The sequence below is a fragment of the Alligator sinensis genome, unplaced genomic scaffold (genome assembly GCF_000455745.1).
Source record: "Alligator sinensis unplaced genomic scaffold, ASM45574v1 scaffold166_1, whole genome shotgun sequence".
NCBI lineage: Eukaryota > Metazoa > Chordata > Crocodylia > Alligatoridae > Alligator > Alligator sinensis.
The window spans coordinates 138,574-157,191 of NW_005842098.1; the positions used below are offsets into that span (position 1 = coordinate 138,574).

The 18,618-nt window shown below is 42.5% G+C and overlaps 1 protein-coding gene across 2 annotated transcripts in view; it reads left to right on the plus strand.

Moving 5' to 3' along the window:
- The first annotated feature begins 4,422 nt into the window (after nucleotides 1–4,422).
- Nucleotides 4,423–18,618, plus strand: part of GUCY2C (guanylate cyclase 2C) — a 65,642-nt gene continuing 51,446 nt past the window's right edge. For both annotated transcript variants that reach the window (XM_025204814.1, XM_025204815.1), the window contains exons 1-5: nucleotides 4,423–4,775; nucleotides 7,167–7,279; nucleotides 7,994–8,061; nucleotides 11,127–11,342; nucleotides 16,840–16,961. In XM_025204814.1, the coding sequence (XP_025060599.1) occupies nucleotides 4,577–4,775; nucleotides 7,167–7,279; nucleotides 7,994–8,061; nucleotides 11,127–11,342; nucleotides 16,840–16,961 (718 nt within the window). In that variant the 5' untranslated portion in view covers nucleotides 4,423–4,576. The remainder of the gene's footprint in view (nucleotides 4,776–7,166; nucleotides 7,280–7,993; nucleotides 8,062–11,126; nucleotides 11,343–16,839; nucleotides 16,962–18,618) is intronic.

An 18,618-nucleotide genomic window follows, 5' to 3' on the forward strand; every position in this document is an offset into this window, starting at 1 on the left:
TGCGGTGCCCAGAAGTGCACGCAGTACTCCAACTGCGGTCTGACCAGCGCCCGATAGAGGGGAAGTATCACCTCCTTGGACCTATTCATCATGCATCTGCTGATGCACGATAAAGTGCCATTGGCTTTTTTGATGGCTTCATCACACTGCCGACTCATGTTCATCTTGGAGTCCACTAGGACTCCAAGATCCCTTTCCACTTCCGTGCCACCCAGCAGGTCATTCCCTAGGCTGTAGGTGTGCTGGACATTTTTCCTCCCTAGGTGCAGCACTTTGCATTTCTCCTTGTTGAACTGCATTCTGTTGTTTTCTGCCCACTTGTCTGCTGCTGCTTTTATCTCATGTTTTCACATGATCTACTGGTTCTTAAGAGCTTTCAGAAATCCTCACCAACTTGTCTTTGGCCATTGTTTCTCTGGCTCTACCTTCTTAGGAGGGAGATAAATTATTATTAGTCATCCTAGGGGTACAGCTAGAAGTGACCAGATGTAATTATGAAAAGATTGGATGTAATTGGATACTGGACATATTCCTAATAATTAACTATTTTAAAAGGTGGATTATGACTGTGCCCCACTCTACCCATGTGCATCTTTAGGTGCTGGGCTTTCAAGGCAAAAGGACCCTATTTCATCAGTTCTGGCACATTCGACCGATTGCACAGCACTCTTAGGGCATGTGTAGATGAAACACAGCTGTAGGGGCAGCAAACTCCTCAGATGAGGAGTTTTAGTTCACTGTGCCCAAAGTCATTTAAGGCTCATTACACCGCCATATTTCCTACCGTGGCTGGAATTAATGCGCAATACATTGCCGAGGCATGCAAACACTGATACCGTTAAAGCGGTGCAAAAGCATTTAACCTGCTTTAAAGTGTCGTGCACACATGCCCTTCGTTTCCTCTACACATGGCCTTCACTTCTGAAAATGTAGGTGGTGAAAACAGCCTTCGAAGAAAAGTGGTAAGTAAATTCCTTCAGTTATTTTAACCTGGTTTGGAAAAAGTACTAGAAAATATTTCAAGGGTGAACGATCTTTCAAGTGTTGAGGGACCTGACAGAAAAATGTAACAAGTTTTTTTCTTACTCAGATTTCTGTTATTCTACCTCCATGTTTATGAATGTTCCAGAAGAATGAGAGAGAAGTGCGCAGAGCAGGTTTAAAACAGGAAATGACTGCCATAGTATCTGTTCAAACTAGACCTGATAAAAGCTAGTTGTTTATTATCCAATAAAACAGTCCACTGAGCAAACAAATCATATCAGGAGTGAAAACAAGGCCTCACTAAAATCAGTGGTAAAACTTCCAATTGACTTAATTTGAGCCAGAATTTCAGATACATTTTCTAATCAGACATGAAATCCAGGAAAGTCTCTCCATCTTTTTCTCTCTCATTTTGTTATGGATAGTTATAGGCTTGTGGCTACATGAGACATGCTCAAATATTATAGTTATTAGAAAGGGAACACAGTTACTTCAGAGACCAGTAAATGAAGCTTCCACAAATCTGAGTTGTTCATGCATGTCTGAGGGCAGAATATGGCTATAAGCATCAGGAAAGAGTATCTGTGCAAGAGATCTCTCCTATTTGACCCAGACGAGTGGTTTTCAAATTGTGGTATGGGTAATCCTGGGGCACACAGTACTTTGCCAAGGGGTACACACCTAAATGTTAATAATGGTGGTGGAACTCCTGATTGGTCAACACACACTGAGCGTGTGTATACGTGTGCTTTAATGCACGGTAGCCTATTTTACTGTGCATAAAATGTCACATAAAAATGCTATCACAATAATGTGTAGTAAAATAGGGTACTGTGAATTAAGTGCCACTTAAAAACCATGTGCATTCATCACAGCGCATTAAGGCAGCCTAATGTGCATTTGTTTAGTGCCTCACACTGGAGGTACTAAAATTAATGTACATTAGAAAAAGCACCTTAATGCACGTGTAGATGTGCCCACTGAGTATTGATATTGCCAGGCATTGATGTCAGTGACAACACCAGCCAGTGTCAGGTGTAAAAAGTATGAGCAGTAATATTTTATAAGGAAAGGGGTACATGGCCAAAAAACGTTGAAAAACCCTGATCTCTATTTATTATTATTAGAAATACTGGGGCTTATATCTGCTTGGCAGGTCTTCAAGCTTCAAGAAAAGACAAGGCAATCAGACTGATAAACACTTGAGACATGATTTGATCACTTTATATAGGTACTTAAACATAGAAAAGTTGCTACGTGGTGAGTGTCTTTTTGACCTGCCTAACAAGGGAATAACAAGAACTGATGGCTGGAAGTCAAAGTGAGAAAAATTCAACATGAAAATTGGATACAACCTTGTAGCAGTGCAAGTGATTAAATATTGAAATCACTCACCACAGGAGCTGGTGGGTTCACTAGTGCTTGATGTTTTATAAAAGATACTAGCCAATTGCCTGTCAAGAATGATGGGGAGGGGTGAGGGGTGGGGATGGAGTGCTGCCACCAACCACCCCATGCCGCCGCCGCCACCTCTCAGGAGCCTGGGGGGTGGGAAGCTTGCCCCACTGTCCCCTCTGTCCCCCCTCCACCAGCACCCTGTGCTGCTGCCACCTCCAGTGCCACTGGCCTCACCCCCCCGTCCCCTCCATCTCTGCCATCATGGTGGCACGCCACACTCTGGTTGGTTGTTTCAGTAACCAGTCAGAGTGCTCCAAGAGCATTATAGACAGGCAGACGGACTAAGCCCTTTATTATATAAGATGCTTAGATCCAGTTTTTAGGAGAGATTCCTTGCCCAGGAGAAGTTGGAGGGGGAGGGGGAAGGGGAAAAGGTGGGGGAGAGAGGAAAGAGGAAGAGGGATGTCAGGCTGGATGTTTTCTGTGTCTTTTTTGGCCTTGGAGTCCATGGATCTATGCCCATCTGTTCATTCCCTTCTTGCATGGGCCTTGGGAGAATAGGACCATTTGCATTGCCCTCAAAATATTCATAACACCAGCATCATGCATTAAGCAAACCAGCTGGCGATTTGCTGTAACTGCTATTGCAATGCTGCAATTATTTCATATTGTGTTGTTAGAGGGTCATTTCAAGCTGCAGTTAAAGTTGAATAAAAAAATAAAAAATACATAAATAGCAGTACAATTATACATTCCCAAAAGTTATTAGTGACTAGCAACAGGTATAGAAATATATCCAGGTCTCCTTCTAAATACAGGCTTTCAAAATGAAATAAACCAAGAAAATTCAGTTTGGCTGGTTTATATCAAAACCACTGTGTTATTTGCACAGTTGGCGTTCAATTTTATTGTTTTGTTTGTTTTAGAATCATCCTGTGAAGTAATAAAAGTGATTTTATTTATTCTTTGGTGGCTTCAGTCCAGGTCCCAGTGGACAGGCAGTAGCTTGTAGGACAGTGTGTGAGTCCCAAAATTCAAGATTTATCACTGATAAGATATGGATTCAATATTCATCTGCCTTGAGGGCTGTTGGCTCCTTCTAGTGCCTTTTCCCCTTTCCTTCTCTCTCTTGTTGGTATAGGTAGGGGATGCTGGGGATTTTATTTTTTCCCTTTATTTGCTCTTCCACACAGTTTGAAAATATTCCCAGGAAGTATATTTGAGAGAGTCCAGCCAATCCATCCAGAAATATTGCCTAAGTACCTGTGAGTGTCAGATATACTATTTGATACCTGCCTTTGGTTCCCAAGGCAATCCTGTGATCTTTAGGAGTGGAGTCTAGGAGCCATATCACAAAAGAAAATGGCTGGCCCCTTCTTGTCTATCTTAGTAGACTAGTTCTTAATGGGCCACGTAAACTGTACACTCTGAAGGCAGTGTCTTCCCTTAGCAGAGTTGGGGCACCCTGCCTGGGATGGATATTTGTGGACTGTATCAGACAGGTTCTGTCTATAAGGTGCATCTCTATCCTGCCTTCCACCTATGCTCTTCTTGTTCTGTGGATACAAGTGGAGGGTTCCTGTCTCTAGGGCCATCAGTCAGCCATCCTTTGCCTTCCCTAAAATCTTGTTGATGGGAAAACGCTAAATAACTAAAAAGGCATGGAAGTTGCACATAGTAACATCATAAACTGAGATGTTACTATGTGAAGGGCACAGAGTGAAGGGCACAGTCAGAGAGGTGGTGTGACATGAAACTATGTTCCTCTGTGGCTTTAATGGATCTTTCATTTTATTTCCATTTTAAATAGGCTCCTTTTACAACCCAGTTAGCTCCTCCTCCTCTCTCTTCTCTGTCCATCATTCAGATGAAAAGCTAATGTCCTTATTAGGCAAGCAGGTAATGTCTCAGTTTTATAGCTCCAACCTTTCCACCAGCAAACAAACAAAGCAACCTTTGGCCTCTCTCCTTTTCTGAGTTCTGCTGCTGTTAATTGTTCACAAGCAGAAGTGCCAGCAGGGGCAGATAGAGGTGGGGCAGAGCTGAGGGCAGAGAAGCTGACAAAGGGAAGTAGATAAGGGAGATACAGGGCAGCTGATCACTGGACATACTGCAGGAACCCATTTCAGAAATAACAGCAATATAGCTGTAGGAGGGGAATAGGTATAAACTGAAAAGAATAAAAAGGCAACAAATGTTGGGTCCAGCCTGCTGGCTATTGCTCTTGTGTCTCCAATTGCTGTGGCCGCCTGGAGCAGGCAAGTGCGACAAGGACAACTATGTGATCAATGTGATGCTGCTGAATGATGCACAATATCCATGGATCTTTGAAAATGTACAGCCAGCTGTGGAATGGGGATTGCGTGTGATAGAAGAAGAGCTGCAGAAGGCAGGTAAGGCGATGCTGTGGGTTTCTCTCCCTCTTTAGGGTATCTGGGTCAGACTTCAGGCCTTGGTGTCGTATCAGGCTGTGCTTATGCAAACTGACCCTCAGGTCTGCTCTCAAGCTGTCTGTTTTTACCACATGGATTGAACAAAAACAATTCTCTTTGAAAACAGCAGAGCCCTGGTGGAAAATCTGTACCATAATTTTGAGGGGACAAAAAACCCTTCCTGGCAGAACTGGTCTTAGGGGTGGGCGAAATGGGCAACCACTCAGGGCACTGTGGTCGGGATGGCACCACACACACACACACACACACACACACACACACACACACACACACACACACACACACGAGTAGCCCAGGCACAAAGCAGCACTCTCCCCCCGGCCCACCCCAGCTGATCTCCACCCCAGGCAGGAGGAGTGATGCCCAGCTCAGCCCACCCTCTGCCTCCAGCTGCTGCTCAGGAGGAGCTGGGCTGGGCAGTGTGGGTGGCAGCAGTGGTGCTTGCCCACTTGCCTGCCAGGTGCAATATGTTGCTCTGCCTTCCTGCTGGACTGCGTGCGCCCTGTGCCCCTGCCTGCCTCTGCTGGGAGCAGCGCTGCTGGCTTGGTGGGGGGAAAAGAGGGGAGGAGGGCACCAGTGGTGGGGCACCAGAGGTGGGGACAATGTGGGAGGGAAGAGTGTCAAAATACAGATTTCCCCAGGGCTCCATTTTCCCTCTGCTTCCTGGGTTAATTTCTCAACAAAAATGAGAATTGAGATTGGGAATTGCTTGAACCAGATCACACCAGCCCAATGGTCCATTTAGTTCTGTAACTTGACTCTTATAACAGAATCCTGCACTGGTTCATGCAGTTTGGTCTCATTACTGCATTCAAGGAAGTAAAATATTGAACATCATTGATAATGACAGATGTACCACATGAAGATGATACCCACCTCTCTCTAATAATGCAGCCAGATTTGTAACATTATACCAGTGATTCTCAAGTAGAGTCCCATGGCCCCTTGTGAAATCCTTTTAAGTGTACTGCATGGATGGTGTGCAATAATAACATGGTTAGGTATGCAAATACTTTTACATGATTCACAAGGTAAACCTAGAGATTTAAAATAGGAACCCATAGTGTTAGAAACATTTGACCAGTTGTAGTCTTTCTGAGATCTTGGCAACACAGAATTGTTCTATTACTTTTTCATAGTTAAAAAAAAGAGTGAAAGCTAAGAGCTAGCATTTTCTGAGAGGTGCCTTGAGTCTAAAAAGTTTGAGAACCACTGCACTATACCAAAAAAGAAACATCACCTGATTCTAGCTCAGAGATTGTTAACCAGGGTGCCAGGGCCCCCTGAGATGCTGCAAGGTCCTTTGAAGGATGCCATGAGGTATGAGGAGATAAACTAAGTGTGAGGAGATAAGCAGATAAGCACAGGCTCAGACTTGTCCCTCCCTTCCTATTTCCCTGCCCCTACTGCCCAATCCCACTGAGGGAGATAAGCATGGTAATAAATAAGTTAGTTTTTGAAAAGGGGTGCTGCTCATTTCACAAAAAATTATGGAGGGGTGCCTCCAGTCCATTAGGGGGTGCCTTGATTCTAAAAAAGTTGAGAACCACTGTCCTAGCTTCTGGTTATCTTATGCCCTGATGTGTGAGGATCAAGAACCCTTAAAATTTTCATCATAATTACCATCACTATAGATGGTACTCTTAATTCATTCCAGTACTCAACCTCTTTTTAATAAAATTTAACCACCTGCATCCATAGTAGCCTGTGACAAAAAGGCTTAAGAAAAGTATCTCATTTTCCTCCTTTTGACTATTTTTGTCAAAGACCTTGAAGTCTGTTTTCAAGTATCTTTAAAAATGTGTCTCTAATTATGACCAATACTTGATATCCCAGCAGAAGAGGTTAGCCGTGTGTATTAGAACCCAATGTTCAATCCTATTCCTTCCCTGCCCCACAACCATAGACCCCTCCCCCTCCTTACTCTTCTCCCTCCTCCCCTCCACGGGTGCCCTTTTTTTGATACAGGCAGTCCTCAACTTACAATGTTTCGAGTTACAATGTTTCGAGTTACAATGTTTCGTACTTACAACATTTATAAATTGACACCCTGTTTCAACTTTACAACTCCATTTTCGACTTAACAACACTTGATCCAATGCAATGCCATGCCAGTGAACAAGTTCACTGCATCGCTCATCTCCCTGGAGAACATCTGTCCAAACTTCCTTGGATGCTTTCTTTAAGAAAGCAGACAAGACTTCAGAAAAACCTGCAGCCAAGACTGCAAGTGTCCTTGTTGTGTGAAAGCCCTTTTGAGATTTGTGAGGTGACAATCGTTTTTCTGAGTTTTGTGATAACATTTCCTATTTCCTCTACATTATTCTAAAGGAAAACCTGTGACTCTTAATGCCACTTATAATGGCTTTAACACATCACTGTATGTGTCACGAGGCTGCCCTACCAGCACTTGTGAAGGTGTGGAGATTGTCAAGCAACTCTATGTAAGTACCAGGTTGTTTTCTTAAGGCATTGATATTTCACGTAGTTAATCCAAGTGGGGATGAGGGTGCTGGCTGGTACCAACTAGAATGTGAGCTGGCAAAGTACAGACTTCACACACACACACACACACACACACACACACACACACACACACACACACACACACACACACACTCTCTCTCACTGGCATGCCATTTCCAATTTAGATCAGCCCTGAATACCAGTCCTGTTGCCTGCCTACATATATCAGCACTGATTTGGTGAGACATTTAAATCCCCCCTACAGCTGTAGTGCCCAGGTCTGGTGATGCATGTAGTCTCTTCTGCTGTTCCAGACCTCAACAGAGGCCACTCTGCAGGCTATACTTTTCCAGATACCATTCTGCCATTTGCCTTTTCTTATTCTGTCATCGCTATATGGTCCTTGCTCTATATCCTCTACCCCTTCCTTCATTCCACAGCCCCTTTTTTCACTCCATGCTTGCTTTATGATACTCTGCCTTCAGTCTGTGGCACTGCTATTTCTCATGGTTCATCAAAGTGAGGGCTGAAGGTTCTGGCTTCTCACATGCCATAGTATCCCCACCTTGAACTGGTCACGTGCATTTCAGTCCTCATTCTACACACCTCACGTTAGCCCCTTTCTTCAAATTTACACTCTCCTTGATCACTGTCCACCTTTACTATTGCTAATCTTGCTTGATCTTTTGCAGAATACTGGCACACTTGGCTGCATTGTCCTGGGACCGACTTGCACTTATGCCACATACCAGATGGTCTCGTAAGTATTAGAAAAAATATTACTGCCTTGCATGGAGATCAAATATTGAATAACTTTACTTTCTGTTTAACAGACCCGCATAGCCCTTAGCTGTTTGTGGGTCACACCGTTTGCCTGACTCAGTTAGGGTTTATAACAAGACCCTGGCCTTTTATCTTTCAAAGAGGACAGAACTCCCCTGAAAAGTTAATTGGTACAATTCCTTTAGTAGGCAGGAGAAGAGTGGTGATAATAAATAAAAATCAGTCTGAAAACCTGAGTTCTGCAGACTACCTCTTCAGCACTCCTGGAGGGAGACAGAGCTATTAACTTGAGAAACATAGGAATCGTTGTTCTCAGTCAAATTGGTCATCCATCTCAGTGAGCATCCTGTCGCTGACAGTGGCCAATACTAGATACTCCAGAGGAAATTGCAATAGGCAGTTCTGGTGTGCCCAGGGGAATTTTCCTCCTTATCCCTCCGAAATTTAGAGGGTGGCTCACTTCCTGAAGCTTGACACTTTATAGCCCTTACAAAACTTGTTTATTTAGTGCATTTTCTATGTGATATACTGTTGCAAATATTATTCTCCATATCAAAATTTTAAGGGCTCTTGTTTCAATTTTCCTAAACTCTTGGTCACAGTGATATCTTCTCACAATAAATGCCACAGTCTATTTGTTCAGTGTATGAAAAAATGTTTCTTTTAATCAGTTTTGAATTTATTATCTTCCAATTCTATTAAACACCCATGTGTTCTTTTACCGGGAAACAGGGTGAACATAATGTCTGGTCCACCTCCTGTTTACCAGTCACTATTCTGTATGTTTTAGTAATCTCACCCACAGTTTCTTACACTCTAAGGTAAAGTGTCCCAATTTTTTCAGTCTCTCTAACCCAAGAGTTTTTCCAAGGCCTTAATAATTCTCATTGACTCGCTCATCTCTTACCATCTTCTGTTTCTGCTTTTTGTAGCGGAGTGATTGGAATTGAACATAGTATGCCCGAGCAATACAAAATTATGATACCTACTTTTTATATAGCAATGTTATATTCTTTTCTACACTGGGTTGCATCTCGTTCCTTATTCAACCTCATATTTTATTTGCTATTCTGACCTCTGGTGCATACTGAACAGAAACACTGAGCTGTTAATGAATTGGTTAGGTCCTGTACTCCTTTGTCGGTAAAGTTAATTCAGAACATAGTAAAGTACATGAATAGTGGAAGTTTACCCACAGCACTGAAGAACACTAGCCATTATACAACTGGTTGGTCCTACATGCAACAGAACAGATTTGGGAATTAAAACCAGATTCTTTACCTAGCACCATATTAAGCCAGCCTTAGTAAATTTCCATTTTAGTGATTACAAATTTTCTGAACTTATTGGACCAGTGTCTCCCCAGCTCTTTAAATTCCTTTACTTTTTCATTCCTTTACACTATATCAACAATAAACTACTTATCTTTAAAACAATAATAATGGCCTTTATCTGGAGATAAAGTCCTGTATTACTCACTATCATAGCAATTCCAAGAATTCTAACTGCCCTGTTTGTCATTGCAAAGGTTTCTATGGTGTGTAAAACATCCCACTAAATGAGTTGCCAAGATTTTCAAGTGTAGTGCAGTAGGAGTGTAACATGAGAGAAAGTGCCTCTATCCATTGCAACCACCCCATGCAGAAAAAAATAGCGGTTTCACAAATTCACTCGGGTAGAGACAAAACATGGCAAACCTCTGTCAACACTGCTATTTTCCTTTCCTCAAAATAAAATGTGGTAGAAATACAAGCCTTTCCATGGTTCATAGATTCATGGATGTTGGGGTCGGAAGGGACCTCAACAGATCATCGAGTCTGACCCCCTGCCTGGGCAGGAAACCAGATGCCTATCCAGCCTTCTCTTAAGGACCCCCAAGGAAGGGGAGAGCACCACCTCCCTTGGAAGCCTGTTCCAAATTCTGGCCACCCTTACCGTGAAGAAATTCTCCTGATGTCTAGCCTAAATCTGTTCTCTGTCAGTTTGTGACTGCTGTTCCTTGTTACCCCAAGAGGTGCCCTGGTGAACAGAGCATCTCTGATTCCTTGCTGTGCCCCCCCTAATGAATTTGTAGGCAGCCACAAGATCACCTCTCAGGCTTCTCTTGCGGAGGCTGAAGAGGTCCAGGTCCCTTAGTCATGCATTGATGGAATAAATATTTTATTCAGATTAAAAGTGTAAGTATTATCTTTGCCTGATTTTCCTCCTCCACCCAATTATTTTCAATTGATATTAAACATCAAGTGTTTTGGTCAGCAGGTACATCAGTTCATGAGTAGTCCTTTCCATCATAGCATGAATTCATAAATAAGATTGGCATGATAAAAATAATTCACAATGGCAGGATGCTAATTAGTAATATAATGAAAACCTTTATGTTTCATAAGGGACACTCAACATTTCACAATGGATAAAGTGGATGGAACAAGGCTTTATCGTGAAGAAAGTGGTTATTCCAGTTGAGTTCCCTAGTAGTAAACGATGTGGTAAACTTGAAAAAATTGGTGTAGGCACATAAAACTATTACAAGAAAGCAGCTCTATTTCTACTCCTGAACACAGCATTCTTGGTACCACCAGGATTTTCATGTAGGAAGGTGTCGAGTCAATCCACTATTCCAACCCAAAATGGTTCATAACATAGTATTCTCAACGATATACATACTGGGTCCATCCTGATGGTCTGAAAAGGGTTACTTCATGAATTTATAGGGATAAGGTTTGTCAAAGGCACTGAGAATCTCCCCTACAGATTGGGGTGCTGCAGATGAAAGGTTTCTGTGTGGGGAGGCATATATTTGTGTCTAATCTTGAATGATTATAGAAACCTTCCCTTTCCAGGGTTAGCAGTCCAGGTTAGGAATATTAATATTTAACTGAACATTTATCCTGTCCTTCTTTCAGATTTAGCTTGTTGTAAAACAAAGTTAAGACACAAAGTACAAAAGGGCTTGCAAGATGAATCCAACAGTAGCTATCCTGACATGATACCAATTCACTTGGCAAACATACTGAGGACATGTCCTCTCCTCTTTCCCCTTAGAGTCGACACAATATTGAGCCTTCCTCTGATTTCGGCAGGGAGCTTTGGGCTCTCATGTGACTACAAAGCCAACCTAACTCGAATCTTGACCCCAGCCAGAAAGTTGACCTATTTCCTTCTTCATTTCTGGCATGAATTTGAGTTGCCATTTAAAACCAGAGCCTGGGAAACTGCTTACCTCTATAAGAAGAATTTGAACACTGAAGACTGCTTCTGGTAAGAACCATTCCTATATTGTTCCTTGCTGCTGTCCTAAAAATGTCAACCTCAGCTATGGCCTACTTCTTCCAGGATGCCTTTGGATTTCCTCCTCTTTCTCACTCTCTGAATGGCTTTCATGGAAATATGACAAGGAAAAGACAAATTGTGCCACCATCCTTGCCAAAGCTAGTATATTACTACATCACCTTCCCTAGTATTACGTTCAGTTTACTTCTATGTATTCCCAAGTTACAGACTTCTCCCACATCCCCTGGGAAAGTATTTTACTGTCTAATACAGTGGTTCTTAACCTTTTAGACTGAAAGCACTTCTCATTAGACTCAAGACACCCCTTGAAAAATGTCAGTTCTTACCTTTCATTCACTTCTTGAATACATAAAAATAATAGAGTAATTCTTCTCTTTGAAAGAACTCAGAAAGACCACCACAGGTCATAATGTTTTTAACACTATGGATTCCTATTTGAAATCTTTGGGCTCATAGGTAACTGGTGACTGTTGGGGGGCGGGGAATGACACAATTTAAAGCTTCTGGTTGTATGTAGCAGGGTTCAAGGCAGATACTCTGGTGTGCCCAGATCAGCCCTGCACCACTGGGGCCATGTGCCAGGCTCTGGCATGCCCAGATCTACCCCACGCCACCAGGGCTGTGCGCCAAGTTCTGCCATCCCTGGACTGCTCCTGTGCCATCAGGGGGCCCCCAATAGTGCAGGGCCAGTTTGGGCTTGCCAGAGCTCAGCTCCCAACCCCAATGGCTCAGGGATGGTCCCTAAGCCCTGGCCTCCAACCCACACCCTGTCCCATAGACTTACCTGCAAATGCAGCTCTTGAGTCCTGCCTCAGGTAGAATGGAAAGTGCAGCTGCTGGAGCTGCTCCCACCACCCTGCCTATACTTCCGGGCATGTGTGTGTGTGCATGCATGCACATGCATATAGCAACCCCTGCCTTGCAGCCCAGATTTTTTTTCCCTTTGCCTCCCTTCCTCCCTTTCTATAAATTTCAGTGTTCATCAATGTTTATTGGTAAAATCGATGAACATTAAATCTGGGGACACAAGTGCCCCCCTGTGCCTCCCTGATGCATCCCCAGTGTGTGGGTTTATCTTGCAAATCATGTTCACATACCTAACAGTGCTAACATCGCATATGGAAGTACTAAATGACGGCTCAGTAACAGCCCATACTGCACCAGGCTGGCAGTTCATGGTTATTTTTAGCTCGTATGTCACTGTAGCAATGCACTATAATGAGGGAGGGCATCACAGTTTGTGCCTACCATCACTACGTCACTGTAGCACGTTGCTTCAGTGACATAGCATCACATGTAGATGTGCCCAGTGGGATACAATGGATTCCCCAGTTCAATATCATTGTATTTATCATAGCCTTCGTTTGTGATGATTCAGTCAATTTTTCAGTTTAGGAAATTCAGTTTAGCTCCAACGCTAATTTGAACAGTTTTTTGAGGCAAGACTAAGAGAGAAAAAATTTCATTCCCTGACTAATATCCAAACATATTATATTTTGTACGTGCCATTTTCTCTGAAATGTAATTATACCACAGCAGACAATCATGTTTGTGTAGAAAAGTTTATTTCTTTATGGCAATAGCTTAGCAGAGCATATGAACACTTGCCAAATTTTAAGCACAAGCTTGAACTCTACTGACTCCATTGTGACTTAAGCATGTACTTATATATTTTGTTGAATATAATATGAGGGGAAAAGGAGTCCAGGAGAGTTGGTTGTATTTTAAAGAAACCTTACTGAGGGCACAGAAATGAACCATTGCAATGTGTAGGAAGACTAGCAAGTATGGCAGAAGACAAGCTTGGCTTAGCAAGGAACTTTTCAGTGAGTTAAAACACAAAAAAGAAGTTTACAAGAAGTGGCAACTTGGACAAATGACTGAGGAGGAGTATCAGAGTAATACTCAGGCATGCAGGGGTGAAATCAAGAAGGCCAAAATGCAACTGGGGTTGCAGCTAGTAAGGGACGTGAAGGGTAAATAGAAGGGTTTCTATAAGTATGTCAACAACAAGAGGAAGATCAGGGAAAGTGTGGGTCCTTTACTAAATGGAGGCAACCTAGTGACAGATGTTGCAGAAAAGCCTGAACTACTCAATGAATTTCTTACCTCAGTCTTTACAGGCAAGGTCACCTCTTGACTAGTGTAGCTGGCAGCACAATTTGGGGAGGAGGTAAACAGCCAACTGTGGTGAAAGAACAGGTTAGGGCCTATTTAGAAAAGCTGGATGTGTACAAGTCCATGGGGCTGGATGCAATGTACCCAAGTGTGCTGATGGAATTGGCTGATGTGATTGCAGAGCAACTGGCCATTATCTTTGAAAACTTGTGGTGATTGGGAAGAAGTCCCAAACAATTGGAGAAGGGCAAATATGGTGCCCATATTTAAGAAAGGGAAGAAGGTGGATCCAAGGAACTACAGATTGGTCAGTCTCACCTCAGTCTGTGGAAAAAATCATGGAGCAGATCCTCAAGGAATCCATTTCTAAGCACTTGGAGGAAAAGGTGGTGATTAGGAACAGTCAGCGTGGGTTCATGCCTGACCAACCTGACTGGCTTCTATGATGAGATGACTAGCTCTGGAGATGTGGGGAGAGCAGTGGACCTGATATACCTTGAATTTAGCAAGGTTTATGATATGGTCTCCCAAAACATTCTTGCAAGCAAGCTAAGAAAGTATGGGCTGGATGAATGGACTATAAGGTGGATGAAAAACTGGCTGGATTGTTTTATTTAAAGGGTAGTAATCAATGGCTTGCTGTCTAGTTGGCAGTCAATATCAAGTGGAGTTCTCCAGGGGTCATTCCTGGGGCTAGTTTTGTTCAATATCTTCAGTGATCTGGAAGATGGGATGAAGTGCATCATCAGTAAGCTTGCAGATGACACCAAGCTGGGGGGAGTAGTAGATATGCTGGAGGACAGGACTAAGATTCAGAGAGACCTCAACGAATTGGAGGATTTAACCAACAGAAATCTCATGAGATTCATTAAGGGCAAATGCAAAGTCCTGTACTTAGGATGGAACAATCCCATGCACTGGTACAGGCTGAGGGCTGACCGGCTTAGCAGCTGCTGTGCAAAAAAGGGACCTGGGAGTTATAGCGGACAATAAGTTGAATATGAGCCAGCAGTGCACCCTTGTTGCAAAGAAAACTAATGGCATGCTGGGCTGTATTAGTAGGAACATTACCAGCAGATCGAGGGAAGTGATTCTTCCCTTTTGTTTGGCACTGGTGAGGCCCCACATCTGGAGTATTATTTCCAGGTTTGGGACCCCCACTATAGAAAGGAAATTTGAGAGAGTCCAGCAGAGGGCAATGAAAATGGCTCAGGGACTGCGACACATGACTTATGAGGACAGGATGAGGGAACTGGGTTTATTTAGTGTGGAGCAGAGAAGACCTAGGAAGGGTTTGATAGCAGCCTTCAACTACCTGAAGTGGGGTTCCAAAGAGGATGGAGCAAGACTGTTCTCACTGGTGGCAGATGACAGGACAAGAATCCATGGTCTCACGTTGCAGCAAGGGAAGTTTAGGTTAGATATTAGGAAAAACTTTCTCACTAGGAGGGTAGTAAAACAGTGGAACAGGTTACCCAGGGAGGTTGTAGAAAGTCCATTCTTGGAGGTTCTTAAGACCTGGGTAGACAAAGCCTTGGCTAGGATGATCTAGTTGGAGCTGGTCCTGCTTTGAGCAGGGGGCTGGACTAGATGACCTTCTGAGCTCCCTTCCAGCCCTAATTTTCTATGATTCTATGATTTTATGAGAGGCTAAAACCTAAGATTAGATTAATTACTTTGTAGGTATTTAGTAACCAGTTTGCCATTATGTCTCCAGTTTTCTGTGATTTTCTGAATAATTGTCAATGGCACCTTAAATTCATTAGTTAAATTCCTTTGAGTATCATACCACCTAGAGTGGCTGATTTTGTTGCGTTATACTTTATTACTGGCAATGTATCAAAAGTTATTTTCTGGGTCCTTCTAATTTCTAAACTGTTCAAGCAACCTGTTTTTAAATTACTATATTAAGGAAAGAAGTTTCATTTTAAAGGAATATCATATCTCTGACATTTTTTAGTTGTCATCAATTGAATCTTCTCTTAATTCATGAAGGAACCTAATAACTTTCTAGTGGTTATTTTCCTTCTAGTATAGTTGTAAAATGATATTTCCTTCAGATTTAAGGGGAGCTGTCGATGTGAAGCATTCTAAATTGACTAACTTAGAAAATCTAGTTTTTGATAAAGCATTCCTTCAGTTAATTAGCCAGATTATTTTCTCCTTCTATATACTTAGGCACATGAGTATCATCAGTGATACCTAAGTGTATCCAAGTTTGGACTTTTACGCAGTGTGAGTACACTCCTGGAAAAGACTGAGCACCCTTTCTCTCTGCTGAAGACGATGGGAGTAAAATGTGCTTAGCACCTGGAAAGATGGGCAGTTAGGTCAGAAAATGGAAAAGAGGGAAAATATTCTTTTCCCTTTTCTATTTATGTCTTTTAGATATTGTTATCTGAGGTTTCATTTGTAATTACAGTGGATCAACAGTTTTAGACAGCAATAAGAGTTATAAATTGATAACATCCCTCATGCTTTTATTTATTCTGCCTTTTGATGTCCTAATTTTGTCTCAGCAAGGCTTAACCAACGATGTATATTCTTTTCTTCCTGCTTCCTTCTTCCTCCCGGTAGTGTAACTAGGGATGGGTGAGAGGGGTACCTGCTCTGGGCGCCAAGTTAGGAGGGGCACCAGAATCACCCCTTGCCCCCACAGAGTCCACACCCTGGCAACATGTCCATGCCAGGAACTCCAAAACAGTCCAGACTGTGTAGGAATTTCTAGCATGGGTAAGACTGCAGCCCACTGTTCACTCCCACTGTCAGAACCTGTGCTCCTCACACTCTCAGAACTGCATGTCCATCCACCCTAACTCTCCCACAGGGTTTGCACTGGATGCCAACCCTGCTTGTTATGCAACTGCCTCTTCCATTTCCATAACAGGTTGGTTGGTCTTCCTTCCTTCCTTCCTTTCTTCCTATTAGGAAATTTGAGTACAGTCTCCCATTTCACCCTATTCATTATTCATGTAATTCCTCAAAAAAATTCTGCCTCTGAATTTACTATCTTATTATATAAATGGATTCTGTGAATCCAACTTTTATAAAATCAGATTTAAATAGCTCGTGGACGTCTTCCAACTTTTCCTTTTATTCTCATCTGGTTTATATTGCTTTCTTTCCTCAAAGTTGTTGTTTAAATTGACTGATGCAGAACAGCTGCTATATTCTGACCCAGTAGTGGCAATATTTCTGTCATTGATGAAATGATCTGTAACTACTGTACACTATTGTCTACAAAACATTTTAAGATTCTTAAGGAGAAAAAGTTACTATTTACATGTAAAGCTTTAACAATATTCCTTCAGCTGATCTACAATCTGTGCTCCTTGCCCTGTGTTAGGTACATGAATGCACTGGAGTCTAGAATCACATATTTCTCTGAAAAACTCAAATTCCAAGAAATTTTAAGGAGCCCGGATCAGTTAAGGAAAATGATGAAAAATCCAAATCGGAAAAGCAATGGTAAGAGGAGGTGAAAGTTATGTTCTGGGTTATTTTTTGAAGAAAGCTTCTTGGTTTATGTTTCAGGGAAAGTTCCCCTACGTATATCACAGACAGAATGTACACACTTCTATTTTAGAGAGGTAAGTTAGCCAAGTTAGACTAAAGCCAGACAGAAGGTTGGGCAAGATGGTACCATTAGGGCCCTTCTGTGTGTTACACTTATATATCGCAATTAAGGGTTAATCGTGGCATACATGGGCAGGGTGCTACATTATATGTGGAAAATTTTTATGGCTGGTTTGGTATGGTGCCTTAAATTGAACATCTGGCATGTCCAGGATTGTCTAGTTGTCCAGTTGATTTTAGGCCCTGGCCCCAGGTCTGCTTTGGTTCATGCCAGGCTGTGGGCACCCGGCTTTTAACTTGCTGGTGCAGACAGAGTCTGTGATCATGATCCAGGGCTTCCCCAGCACTGGCAAGTAGAAACACTGTGATTTGGATCGGATCCCCCATCCCAAAATTACATCTTCTGCCGTACATGTGCAGCATGGTAAGAGGTGCAGTTGTTGGGATCAGGGCTCAGATAACCATGGTAACTTTAAATTAACATGTGCTGGGGGTCTTAGTGTATGAATCAGTTAATTGTACCATCTTGCCCTACCTTCTATCTGACTTCTATGTCAGTGAGTGTGGAAAGAGAACACAGAACTCTTGCTTCCCTCACTTCACAGACAAGATATGTCAGAATATTTGGCTTGAGGAGGACTTCTGGGATGGGTTATCCTTTGTAGACATGATAACATCTTCCTACAAGGCCTGTCTTGTAAAGAATTTGTTGCCCTGGGGGGTCAGGCCAAGTCTCAGGATCTCAGTATTGCGCTGTTAGACAGGAGGGTGAGACACAATTGCACATATACAAAACACACACAAATCAATTAGGTGCATACACACACACACTACCAGCTCAGGCACATACACATCCAAACCAGCCTAGGCACATGCATACTTATCACCAATTCAAGCACATACGCTATACACCCCAAAAGTTAGACACAGATCGCTAATTCGTATATCATGCACACAATGCCATATCTATCTATGTATCTATCTATACACATGCACTAACAACTCAGATACACACACTTTCAAAATAACCAGTCTAGGTTCATGCACACCTATCACCAGTTTAAGCCCATACACGCTACACACACCAAATTTAGACAGAATCAGTTACCAGTTACCAACACCTGCACATCCAATACACATATGTGGATTACTAATTCATATACCACACACACACACAATGATATCGATATATGTATATATATGTGTATTCACTAATTTACACACATACCACTCACCTACACATACACACAAGTGAGTTCCTAAATTGGATATTGTGATATGTATGTATGTATGTATGTATGTGCTTGGTGTATTTGGGATACCTGGGGAAAGGTTAAGGTAAGAAAGTAGAAGTGTAAGGAGTTAAAATTGCTGGAAATTAAAGTCACCGGGACCGGGATTAGAACCAGTAGACTAGAGGGGCCTGGGCTGAAGAACTGAGGCTCGGGGGTAACTTTAGGTTAATTGATCTTAACTGATTAAAAGACAATGCCCAAAGCCTGCAGAACAGGGAAGCATGCCAGCACAGAGTCTGGGACTGGAGCCAGAG